The sequence below is a fragment of the Zonotrichia albicollis genome, chromosome Z (assembly GCF_047830755.1).
Source record: "Zonotrichia albicollis isolate bZonAlb1 chromosome Z, bZonAlb1.hap1, whole genome shotgun sequence".
Lineage (NCBI taxonomy): Eukaryota > Metazoa > Chordata > Aves > Passeriformes > Passerellidae > Zonotrichia > Zonotrichia albicollis.
In genome coordinates, this window is record NC_133860.1 from 10435954 (window position 1) to 10448723 (window position 12770).

At 35.9% G+C, this 12770-nt stretch overlaps 1 protein-coding gene across 4 annotated transcripts in view; it reads left to right on the plus strand.

The window, feature by feature from the left end:
- The window catches only part of RIT2 (Ras like without CAAX 2), a 215521-nt gene that overhangs the window by 40991 nt on the left and 161760 nt on the right, over positions 1–12770 (plus strand). For all 4 annotated transcript variants that reach the window (XM_074532671.1, XM_074532672.1, XM_074532673.1 and 1 more), the window contains exon 2: positions 11196–11252. In XM_074532671.1, coding sequence (XP_074388772.1) covers positions 11196–11252 — 57 coding nt within the window. The remainder of the gene's footprint in view (positions 1–11195; positions 11253–12770) is intronic.

Here is a 12770-nt window from a genome sequence, read left to right on the forward strand (position 1 = left end):
GTTTGATTCATTTTTTGGGTAACAGGCTTTTAGATTTGGATGTGTTCATTTGTGGATGCAGGGGGAATAAACTGAAGAACCTCACCTTTCTCTGATCTAACGAAAACATGTTCAGTGCAGTAGCAAAGACATTAAGAACTCGTGTTGGTGCAAGAGTTAATGTAGCAGGTTTGGCTTTGTTGTGAAGTGTTGCCTAATTAGCCAAGAGAGAAAACATCTGAGATATGACAAGTAAAATATGTTGAGTGCAAAGTCACCTACTTCTCCACTCAAATAATGCAGGTTTGGCTCCACTGGGTTAAATAACTCCACTGAGAGAAATATAAATTGAAATATATGTGCAGAAAATAAATTTAGAGGACAACATTCTGGGAAGAATCAAATATTTTTGAGGAATTAAAATACTTGTTGGGATTTTGTTAATATTCTGCAGTCAATTTTCTGACTTAAGATGTATCTTCAGAAATGCTTCCTTCTTTGTTAGTCTACTTCCTTTACATATGATTTGACTACCATGCTTATTAAAGGAAAAGCGTGTCAGATATTGAAAGAAAGGATGAGAGAATTTCTGATAAAAATACAATGTTTTAGATTTTGTTTATATTTTTATTGAAAAGGAAAGCCATCATATTAAGCTACATTAATAAACAGAAATGAAAACATAACTATGAAAGTGATAAATAATTATCTATAAATCATGTTAATTTATAGTAGAAGGGTAAATATATGCAATTTATTGTAAAATATATACCAGTAGTGTTATTAAATCAGTTTCATACTTTAAAAATGTTGATGCTATCAATCCAAACCAGTAAATTTTCCTTTATTTGGTACAGTTTCCTGTCTCAAATTTCATCATAAGCCAATTTTCTTACAGTATTTTAATTTCAATGGAAGTTATATCAGCAGCAGGAAAAAAGATCATAATTTTAATCATCAACAACACTCATCACTCTCTACAACTGCCTTGAGGAGAGGTTGGAACCTGGTGGAAGTCAATATCTTCTCCCAGGTAACAAGAAGAAATGGATTGGAGTTGAGCCAGAGTAGGCTTAGATTGAATATTAGGAAAAAATTTCTTTGCTAAAAGGCTTGCAAAGCATTTGCAGGCTTTACAAACAGGCTGCCCAAGGCAGTGCTGGAGTCCTCATCCCTGGAGGATCTAAAAGCCTTGAGGATGTGGCACTTGGGGACAAAGGCTGGTGGACAAATGGTTGGGCCTGGAAGTCCTTTCCAACCTAAAGGATTCCCTGCTTCTATAAACTTTCAAAAAGATACCTGAGTGTTTGAGAGAGGCACAAAACATTATAGTTCAGTTCGCCATGGGCAGATAAACACCTAAAGCCTGTTTAGTCAAAGGGAATTAGCTCCTAGCTGTATCTGTGAATCTGCATCTTATCCTCAGTTCCTCGCAACTGATACATTGAGAAAACCCAGCATTGGAAAGAAAAGAATGAATAAAAACCTCATCTCCACTTTAACCCTGCATAAGATTTCTGAGAGGATTTAAATGGAAGAGCTGTGTCTTCCTCTTTGACGTGCCATCAATTTTCCAAACCGTAGGTTTGATGCTCAGAAAAGTTGGTACCACGTTAGAGAACAGCAGCTACTCTCTCCCACTCACAGGAAAATACAGCTGCTGTCACAGCCAATTCCTCACTGCCTGATGCATGGGGTGTAATTTCACGTGGAAGGAAGCAAGGAGCTAACCACTGGTTTATGTTAGCAAAGCTGCAAACAACCTCAATTTGGCACTACCTGAAACAGGAGCAAAGCAAGCCTGGGCGTCTCAAGTTGTCATTACAGGGAAACGTGTCAACAGGTAATAAAAAGAATGGGAGAGAAATAAATGGGGTTGCTGAGAGGTTTTTTTTTTTTTTTCCATTGAATGAAATGGCTTTATCCTTTTTTAGAAGTGTTTTTCTCAGTGAAGTTAAGATACTTGAGGCTGGTAGCAGCAAGCCCGAGTCCCCTTGTACGAAGAGTGACCCTATATTTCTCTTGTTTTCGGTATTCCCTTTGTAAAAGTTAGTATTATCCATTGACTTTAATTGAAACGTGTCTATCTGAAATGGTTCAAGATCAGCTCTATTCTTCTCCTAAATAATATGTGAAAATTGAGTCTTTCTAGCTTTATTTAATGTATTCCGCTTTAAAAATCACATTATCCTGGAGCCTGCTTTAAAACCTATTTATGTCATTATGTTTTGGATTGCTCACTAATGGAAGGTTTAAGTTGACATTGGATTTGCTAACTGAAGAACAGTAGAAGACACATTAAATTTTCTCTCTGATTTTAACTTGATGGAAGAAACACGGTGGGAAAATGCGCTAATGGTAGCATTTACCAGCAGTAATTTCTGTTTATTAAGGCACCTTGTCAAGTCACATAAGCTAAGAAGGGTAGGGAATGTTCAGTATTTTTGCGGGAGAATTTCTGGGAAGGGATCAGGGATGCACTGTGGGGGAAATGGTTTGTAAGTGGTAGTAATCTACCTTATCATTATCATTAATTTGTATCACATTATGATGATGTCTCTTATGCAGGCAATAAATGCAACTTTCATCCACTTCCTTGTTTCCTTAACCACTAAATGGAAGTTTGAACACAAATTTTACAATGCAGTGTTTTCTGCCTTCTGACCTGGAACTGAGTCTGGATGTAGATATTAACTGGGATTTAGAAGTCTTCAGTACAGCTGTTTTTCACTAGACTGCTGATTCAGAAGACATGAAACTTTTCTGACATGAGGGCACTTTTCCTACATGGTGTTTTCCTACAAGTTTCTCATGTTTAGGATTAATTTTTTGCACATTTTCTTCCTTCATCCTTCAGTCCACGCTGGAAAACTGTAACCACTGCCTAGTATTTATCATTTTTCTACCTTAAAGGAAAACAATGAGAATTCATATCTCTACATCTAATGTTTATAGAAAAGACCAGGGTGAGAACTGCTCTCTAGGTAGTGATTTTTATCTATTCATTCAAGATCATGAAAAACAAAGGATGCTTTTCTATCTTTTTTTTCCACTCACCTTGTTCCTAATTATTTATTTTTACTCATTGTCTCAACATATAGGTTTCTGCATTGAGTCCTTTATTTCATTCTGATGCAAGAGGACCAATTAAAGACTATTTTCCAAAGAAAGCATCTGCCTTTCTCTGTTACCACCAGCTCCACCTCAACATATTTTGATTACAGCCTACTCTTACTTTACAGTGGCAAGTTACAAAGTTACAGTGAATTAGGAAGAGTTCCTTGTTTCTGCTCCAGCTGCCCTAGTAACTTGATTTTATATTTAAAATCTGCATGGAGCTTTGTGTGTTTAATTTTCATTCTAATAATGCAAATTAGATTTAAAAGACTTTTGATTTTAAGACTATTCCTTTCTGCTGCCTGATATTCTTTTCAGTGGACTTCTGCTTATATAGGTGAAAAAAAACACCCACAAATTTAGCAAAAAAAAAAAAAAGGTATAAAAATCCAGTGCTGTAGCAGCATCCCAGCTTAGGCAGGAGATTTTGTTACAAAAATCTTCTGTATTTTTCTAGTATACCAGAATATGCTTAACACAGAAATAAAATTCCGCTTACCTTCATTTCAGAGCTAATGCTCAATAAATAATACACTATAACACCTAAAAGATTAATAATTGCAACGTGCAGATCTTGCAGCATTCACTCCTGAAACAAGTGGTAAAGCTTTTGGCCAATTCCTCAAAGGGTTTGGCAATATAAAAATGGGTGTATTGGGCCACAACAAAGGTGTCTTGAGACTGTTCTCTCAGTGCATCTAGTCTGTAGTAGAGTTTGGGGAAGAACAGAGTAAAAGACATTAAAACTTGTGCTTAGAAATCCTCACATCCTCTGACACTGTGAAGATAAAAGTGCATTTTTTGTGGGGTGAGGTCTTTGAGTTTACTGCAACCAGTTTTAAAAAAATGAAAGTTTTTGATCTAGATATACACTCTACCATTCACCGTGTCATGGGGCAATCATACAAATAACTCTAATCAACCTACAAAAATACCTGATTGCTAGAAATTATGCTCTGTATCTCTAGGTACCTGCCGCCCTGTACTCTTTAAATTTCATGAAGTACAATAAAAAATATGATGTATTAGACATCAGTCTTCTTCTCACATATCTTTTTCACCCAAATAAAACCTCCTCAGACCCCACCACTCCCTTTGTTTTGTTCAGGGAACTAAACCTATCAGTTTTTTATTCATAAACATACTGTAATATATATGCAGCATGTGTTGATAAAATAAATGCAAATAAAACCAAAGGAAATATCTTACATATTCAAATCAAATAGTCCTTTGAGAAACCTTCACCCAGCCAATAGAAAAAAGTGTTCTTAGGAAATTGCAAGGAAACAAACTCAGGAATGCAACATAATTTGTTCAAAACCATAAAGGCTGCAGATGGGCTGGCTGTGACTTCATTAATTGTATATTAAACTCCTTCAGGTTCTTCTGCTAACCCTCCCACCCCAAGAAGATAATAAATCTAGGGCCATTTAAATTATCCTTGTGTTTTAGAAAACAATGCCTTCCATATGAAAGTTTCTTCCTGGAAAGCAAAAAGTTTTGTAAAGTTTTTGAAAACTAAAGCATGTAATATTTTAGGAAACCAAAACTTCATTTCCAGAACTGATATTAGTTGTGTATCTGATTCTAGATGTCATCCTTATTAAAATGCTATACATAAAATTAACATTTTCCCTACCTCAAACTGAGAATAGAGGGGGAAAAAATCTCCAAAAGAATGTAGTTTTTCACTGATTCAATCCTTTCACTCAAAAAAAGTCTTAAAAGTCTTTTAAATCAAAGAAGTTTTTTCCATTTTCCATCATTGAATCTTGTTCCAGAAGATCCCTCATGTGATGTCTAAAAATACTTCCTGTTCCATAGCCTAAATTAGTTCCTAGCTAATATTTCTCATTTGTTTCATAACAATTTTTTTTTTGTTTCATTTTAATACTTTTTGCTTTTCTCAGTCTTTCTAACCTTGAGTCATTAAACTTTCAGAAACTGAACACAGATGAAATCTCTCTCAGGTTGCATTTAGAGAATGTTGAAATTTTTTTTCTCTTCCTAGTATACTTCATAATTATTGTTGTCTCCAGCAACTCAAACTTACTGTGAGTGTTAATGTCATTCATAGAGCTTATTAGATTAATGAAAAAAAAAATTTTTCACCTCCTACTATTCATAGAATAAAGGAATGAAAATGTGTTCTGAGTTGGAAGGGAAGCCATAAGGATCTCTGAGTTCAACTCCTGGTCCTGCACAGGACCACGCCCAACAATCCCACCTCGTCCCTGAGAGTTTTGTCCAAACATTTCTGGAACTCCATCAGGATTGGTGCTGTGCCCATTGCCTGGGGAGCTGTTCCAGTGCCCAAACACCCTCTGGGTGAAGAATCTTTCCTGATACCCAACCTAAACCTCCCCTGACACAACTTCAGGCCGTTCCCTGGGGTCCTGTCCCTGTCACAGAGCAGAGATCAGATCCTGCCCCTCCTCTTCCTTACAGGGAGCTGGGGCTGCCCTGGGGTCTCCCCTCAGCCTCCTCCTCTGCAGCTGCACAGACCCAGGGCCCTCAGCCCCTCCTCACAAGGCTTCCCCCAGGGCTCTTCACCACCTTCATGGCCTCCCTTGGATCCTCCTAATAGTTTGATTCTTTCTTATATAGAGAAAGGCAGCCAGAACTGCTCACAGTGTTCAGCGTGAGGCAGCCCCGGCCCAGAGCAGAGTGGGACAATCCCCTCCCTTGCCCTGCTGGTGATGCTGGGCCTGATGTCCCCAGGACAGGGATGTCCCTCCTGGCTGCCAGGGCACTGCTGACTCAGGTTCCACTTGCCACTGACCAGGAACCCGGGTCCCTATCCATGGCTCTGCTTTCCAGGATCCATTCCCCACTCTGTCCATATACCCAGGGATGCCCCAACCCAGGTGCAGAACCCACCACTTGCCCTTGTTGAACCTCGCTAGTTTGGTGTCTGTTGGTTAAAATTCGGTGGGTAGAGGAATAATTGCAAATGATGATTTATCTAACATGCCAATTTAAAAATTCTTATTTAGTTATAGGGATGTTTGTATCTTTTTCAAGCTAACAAAATAGAAGTGAACATTGCAGTCTTCAGGCATGAACTTTTGAAAAGGCAATACATTTTAGAAGATGATTCCTAAGGCCTTGTGGATATGAAACCACCAGACCAGAATTGTTCAAACTCTTTAGTATTTCAGAAATAAAACAGTAGCAATATAGCTCTTGCCTAGTTATTGAAACAGTCAAATTTTCATAAAATATAATTTGTATATATTTAATAATAATCAAATTCTTTATTAAATAATAAAATAAGGTATGTCCAGCTTGCCCTGACCATGTTTTAGAAAGTTTTTAATGTTCCATATAGACAGAGCCAAGGTTGCATATTAAATTTTAAAATAAAACATATTTATTTATTCTTTTTCCATGACAATGTCTCTTATCATGCTGCACTGTTTTTGGACTCTGTAGTTTCTTTGACACCTTCTCTCTTGTAATGATACCTATGTGCTTTCTTCTTTTTTCATGAACATCATGAAGTAATTCTCAAATCCACTCACTTTACCATATTATATTTTTTTTAATGTCCATCTTCTACACTGGTCTCATTGAAACCTCAATGTTTATAGAAAACATGAGTCAAGGATCCACTGGAAGGGTGGATCTAAATTAAAATTATGTGTATCTACCCTGTGCAATCACTGGTCTCTGAGATGCAACTACTGTGGTAATTTTGTTAGAGTGTTTAAAATGTGGGATTTGTGATGAGGGTAAAGATTCTGTTGGAAACAGATTTATTTTACAATCACTCCATCACCCAGGAGAATGTCAATATGTGGAAGCTCTTGGGTGAATAAAGAGGGACAGGAAGAATGAAATATTCACATCAGGGATACTATTAGCATAACAAATATTGTGTAAGCTTGCAACGTACTCTCCAACCTTGAAAAATAAGTGTAGGACTGCTTTCAAAGATTTTGGTATAAATAAAATTTAGAAAAAATTAGGAGAAGAGAGTGATTCTATTCTATCTGCTTTCACAGCTGTAGGAGTATCAAAACATTTTTCCTATTGGCTTGTGAGCCCACTCACACATATATACTTTTAAGATTAATTCCTTCTTTAGATGAATTTTATTTTTGCTGTACTGGTCGAAAGGATGCTTCAGAGTAAATATGTGACCTCAGCCTTTTTCTAAGCATGGCATTTTTTTTATTCAGTGGAAAATAAAATAATTTTAAGAGGGATTTAAAATTACATTGAAAGTAGAAGACAGGACTAAGTTTATTATTTAAAGAAAACCTATATATTTCTATGCCAGCACAGGTGTAATTTACAGCCTTTTAAATAGTTAATGAACACGGTATGAGCATGTTTGCAAAAAAAAGAGAAAAAATGTAAAGGATTTGATCTGAAGGATTTGAACCCCTTTCTTGTTTTAAAAAGACAGGAAAACTTTAAAGCTGCATAGTTACTCATGCATGTCAGGCTTACATTTGCTCAGCTGGGGCAACCTGCATTTGCTTAGCCACAGATGGATATAAAGAAGATGCTATTCATCTGAAACAATGATCCTTTTACTTATCATAGCTTCTGTGTGATGTACATGTCCCATTTAAATGAAATTATCTCCACAGTGTCATAAAATATTCATTAAAAATTTTCAGGCAACTTGCAATTCAAAATGTTTCACAATATCAGCTATGGATTAAAAGGGTTTTGCTTGGTTTGATTTGGTTTCTTAACCATTTCTTAACCAATATTGTTTTTACATGTATATGTATTTATTCAACAATCAGTTCTAGGCATTTATTCTATTTTCAAATCCTGCTTTAAAGCCACATTTTGCACTTTGTTTGGGGCATAAATCAGAATCAAGGGTCCCTAATTAATAGACCTGCAAAAATTTGGTGTAGTATAATTTGGATTTCCAAAGGAGAAATTCACAAAATATTCAATGACAGTTTGAATTTGTTAGGTGTGAGTGTTAATTTATATGGGGAGAAAAAAAAGGTAATGGATGTGGAAAACCATGGGACCAAGGAGAATATTTTCAATACACAGCATGAAATACCAATACCATTTTTCTGTTAGTTTTCAAAATTAATTCCCTCTGGAAAATGAGTTTGGGGCTGATGTTAGTAGCAATGAAGAAGCTGAAATATTCCAGCTGAGGCAGGTGTCCTGCTGGGAAGCCCAGACAGGGCAGGTCTAATTCCCGAGGCTCCAACTGAGCTTCTTGGTTTTATGCCAGTGGTGATTGAAGGTCCTTTTCCTTTGGGAGGCACTCCACCAACCTTCAGCCATCATTCAGAGCTAATTTCTGCACATCCAGCAGCCAGGTCTGTGGAATGCCTGGTAGAACCGGACAAAGCTGTTGTTGCGCATCAAATGTTTGGAGACTTTTTCCTTTGTTCTCCTGCTATAAAGAACTTTTTTTTTTTGTAGCTACAAATCAGTTATGGCTTTCCCTTAGATGAAATGACCAGCTATGCCTGCTCTGAAAACACTTTCTGATGTTGCATAGAGCAGAAAATGCAAATTCTTCTCTTTAGGAACACACAGAGGAAGATGGATTGCAATTCCCACTACCTGTGCACCAACTCCCTTATCTTGCATTGTGTTTCAGTGATTAAAAAGATCAGTGTACCTCAATTCCTTCTGTGCCCTCTTCCTGTGAGAGAGTGCTAAATCCCTGGATGAGAGGTGACAAAGACTAAAGAGGCCAAAGAATTTCCTTCCCCTGGTGATTAGGAGGAGCCTGTGACAAAGGGCTGTCAGGGAAGAAACTGTGGGACAAAATGTATAAAGAGAGGAGCTTTTATTCATCATTTTCCTGACGAGATTAACTTAAGGCATTCTCACTTCATTACTTCGAGCGTTTCTCTTGACACCTTTCTCAAATTCTGTACCTCTCCAGATTCTTTTTATATACAGTCATAGAAACACAGAACATTCAGATTGGAGGAGATCTCTGAGATCCTCAAGTCCAGCACTGCAAAGGCCTCCACTAAACCATGTCCTCACATTCACATTCCTTCGGAACACTTCCACTTTTGCATGCCACAATAATAAATTTGATATTTAATACAACATGATTCTTTCAGTCATTATTATTTCAGTCCTCTTGAATCTTGTGAATTTGATGAGGATATAAATGATGTATTGACTCATGACTGTCTCAGGCGAGAGGAAAAACATTTACCATGAGTTCTGCCTGTCCTCTGAGAATTTTTATTTCAATTATAACTACAGATTTTGTGACGCAGGCATAGCTCCAGAAGAAACAGAATGAGATCAGATGCAGAATAGTTTGGGGTGTTTTTTAAAGAAAAAAAAAAAAAGCTTGGCAAGAAAAAGTAGCAGGTAGTGAAGCAAATTGAATTAATTTGTGGTATAGGGCCTCAGGAAGCTGGAAATGTGTAGGCATAAACCATATGAGCAGCATCTCTGCTAGCTGCCTCAGCTCCTAAGAGCAAACTAGGCAGGTCACATCAGGCATGAATTTGTTCTTCATGAACCACTAACAGCAATCAGAACAAAGATGGCTAAAACTCTGTCACGATTAAAAAAAAAAAAAACAAACAACAAAACAGGCATCTCTCCTGGAAATAAAAGTGTCAAACGTGTACAGTGCTTAAAAGTAATGCATCTGAAAACATATAATACAGAAGACATGAGTGTGACTGTAGATAGATTTATTGCTCTATAATATATATGAACTGAATGAGATTTTTTTTTACACAGTTACCCTCTCTGGGTATCTATGAATTTATAATGCTGCTTCTTAGCATTTATATTTGTCTACACTAAAGATGCAATAATTTATTAACATGCTAATAAATGTTTAATACTTCTCCTCTTTATCATTTTATAAAACTTTCTCCCTAGCCTCTGTTTCTTGAAAATATGAGAAGGGCAAGCATGAAACTAAAACAATGCTGTTTGAGAAGTCGATGTATTTATATGCAGATTTTTAAAATATCTCTCATCTTGCTCATAAACTCTGTTGTGTATGTTGTTGAAAGCAGCTGAGATGTTCAAGACATGAGGCAAAATCTGATGTTAGATTTCTTGTTTTGTGACTGATAGTTATGTTTCAGGTAGGCTACCTTTTTAAACAACTACCTATATAGTAGCTGTAGATGAATTTTAATGCCAGAAAAAAAATAGAAAGAAAATATTTTAAAAATCAGGCATTATTTTTTAAATTCTCTTTGACTCTTTTTTCCCTTTCTATTTAATTAGAATTCACATATTTAACTTTTGAAAGGTTTTTATTTACAACTGTCATTGTTTGGGAGATTCAAATAATTTGAAATTCAAACTTATGAGGAAAAAACAACAATGAAAATGTAACTTCCCAAGTTCTTCTAATTGCTATGATGTTTCAGTAGTCACTGAATACTTAAGTTTACTTTCGTGGCTTTTCAAGGCCAATGAAATTCAGATGTCATGATGGACAGGACATGAAAGTTTATGTGCTTCTACATAAATTGGAATTTCACTTCCAATTCATAACTTTCCACCTATTTCACTTTCCACTTTCATAGCTTGCCACCTATTCCAAAAGGCAGAATGCAGTTTTCCTGAAGTCTCATGTAACTTTCCTAAAAGCAGTTAATATTCAGTCATGAAACAGTCTCTTCAGAAGAAAGGTTCTCTGGGTGGTTAAGAGGAGACTTCATCTGTTGCATCAAATTTAATGAATTAGGTATTGCTAAATACACCAGAAATCAAATTAGGCACTCCAATAACTGCCACTTTGTAGCACTGTGAAGACCTTTATGAATCAGTCTTGTAAGTCTTGTTTTATGTTTTTGTCGTGGCAATTTTAATCTGAATGCAATATCAGATTAACAGTATTTTCCAAGTGTTAAAAACTTTGTACACAGGAGTGTACACAAAGAAGTTGAAATTAAGACAATTAAAGAGGTTTAATACATATTTTTCTTCATTTATCACCTCTGAGTTATCAATGTAGAGCCATGCATTGTGGCAGAGGTAGACATATAACAAAATTGTGCTCACAATCTGAATTGATACTTGCGTGAGTGACTTACCCATGTGTTCTGGCTGTTTCTATTTAATGGTGGTGATATGATTATTTTTTCTTCCCTCTCTTTCCTCTGCAGCAATGACAATGCAGTTCATTAGCCATCGATTCCCTGACTACCATGACCCAACTATAGGTGAGTACAGGCTTTTCCCCCCTTCATCCCTTTCAGTTTCTCTGTGTGAGACTGTGAGATATTGTATTTGCTGGGGAAGGCAGAAGTGATGAATTTGACTCTCTGTACTCAGAAGATTAATTTATTACTTTATAATACTATATTATATTAAAGAATACTATATTATACTGAAGAAAACAGAAAACACTTACTGAATGCTAAAAACTCATGGTTCTTTCCAGAGTCACAACACAGCTTGGCCCTGATTGGCCAAAGAGTCAAAATAATCCACACCAGAATCCAATAAAACAATCACTTGTAATTAAACAATCTCCAAACACATTCCACATGTGAGCACAACACAAGAGAAGCAAATGAGGTAAACATTGTTTTCCTTTTCTCTGAAGCCTCTCAGCTTCCCAGGAGAAAAATCCTGGGCAAAGAGACTTTTTCAGAAAATGTGAATGCTACAGTGAGACAATGAGAAGCTGCTTCTAAAAAGTCATTAGATAGAAGCAAGACTTGCAAACTTTAGATTACACCTTAATTTTGTGATGACAACTGCATTGTGTCATGGCCTTACCATAGATATTTCTTCCTGATGCTCTTTATGCAAAATCTCTTTCAAAAACAGGGTTCTGCCATTCATGCATTGTAACTATTAATGTTGTGCATTTATAACTACAGAATATGGAAAAAATTGCTAAAGAATATGAAAAATCCAATCTGGAGTGGGATATGTTTGTTTGCTTTTTAAAGTTTTGTTATTTTAGTGCTATTTCCTGTATTAAAGTCTTAGCTGACCTTCTCTAAAAACATCAAATGACTATTCAATTGAAAAGAGTTGTGCTCTGGGATTACAAACTCTGCTAACTTTGTTTGGTTTACCTACTGTATAAACTTGTGAATATAGAAATTTACTAATATCTATTTTACACTTTATGACAATACATGTTTTTATCTGAAATAATCTTTAAATGCTAAGTGACTGTCAGAACTGCATGTTTATTCATTTAAGAGTGCCTTTATTACTTAGATTTACTTATACTTACATTTATACACACTATCCATGTGCAATATTTAATTACAACAAGAGAATTATGGCAGAACTGGGTCCAATAAGTGGAAATTGCACTAAAATCATCTGTATTTCCAAAGACTTTGGGGGGAAAAAGGAGAAAACAGTTCCTCTCAGACAAAAAATTTTTGGTTTTCTTTGAAATTTTCAAGTATTTCAAACTCATCTTTAACTTCTATAAAATTATTGTATTGCTCTACAGAGCAGACAATGACAGTTTTAATTTTTATTTGTTATTTCTATAATATTCAACATTTCCTGGATTTTAAGTCTTGGTAAATGATTGTAACTTAAATAATGAAAAAATATGTAAATTCATGTCACTAGTAATTTTATAGCTGTTAAAAAAATAGCGAAACCCCAACGGGATGTGTCATCTCTAAAGAAGGCAAAACTACTGTGGAATTGGTACAAATTTTTTTGTTCTTCTCAGAAAAAAAATGAAATCATTAAATCTAATT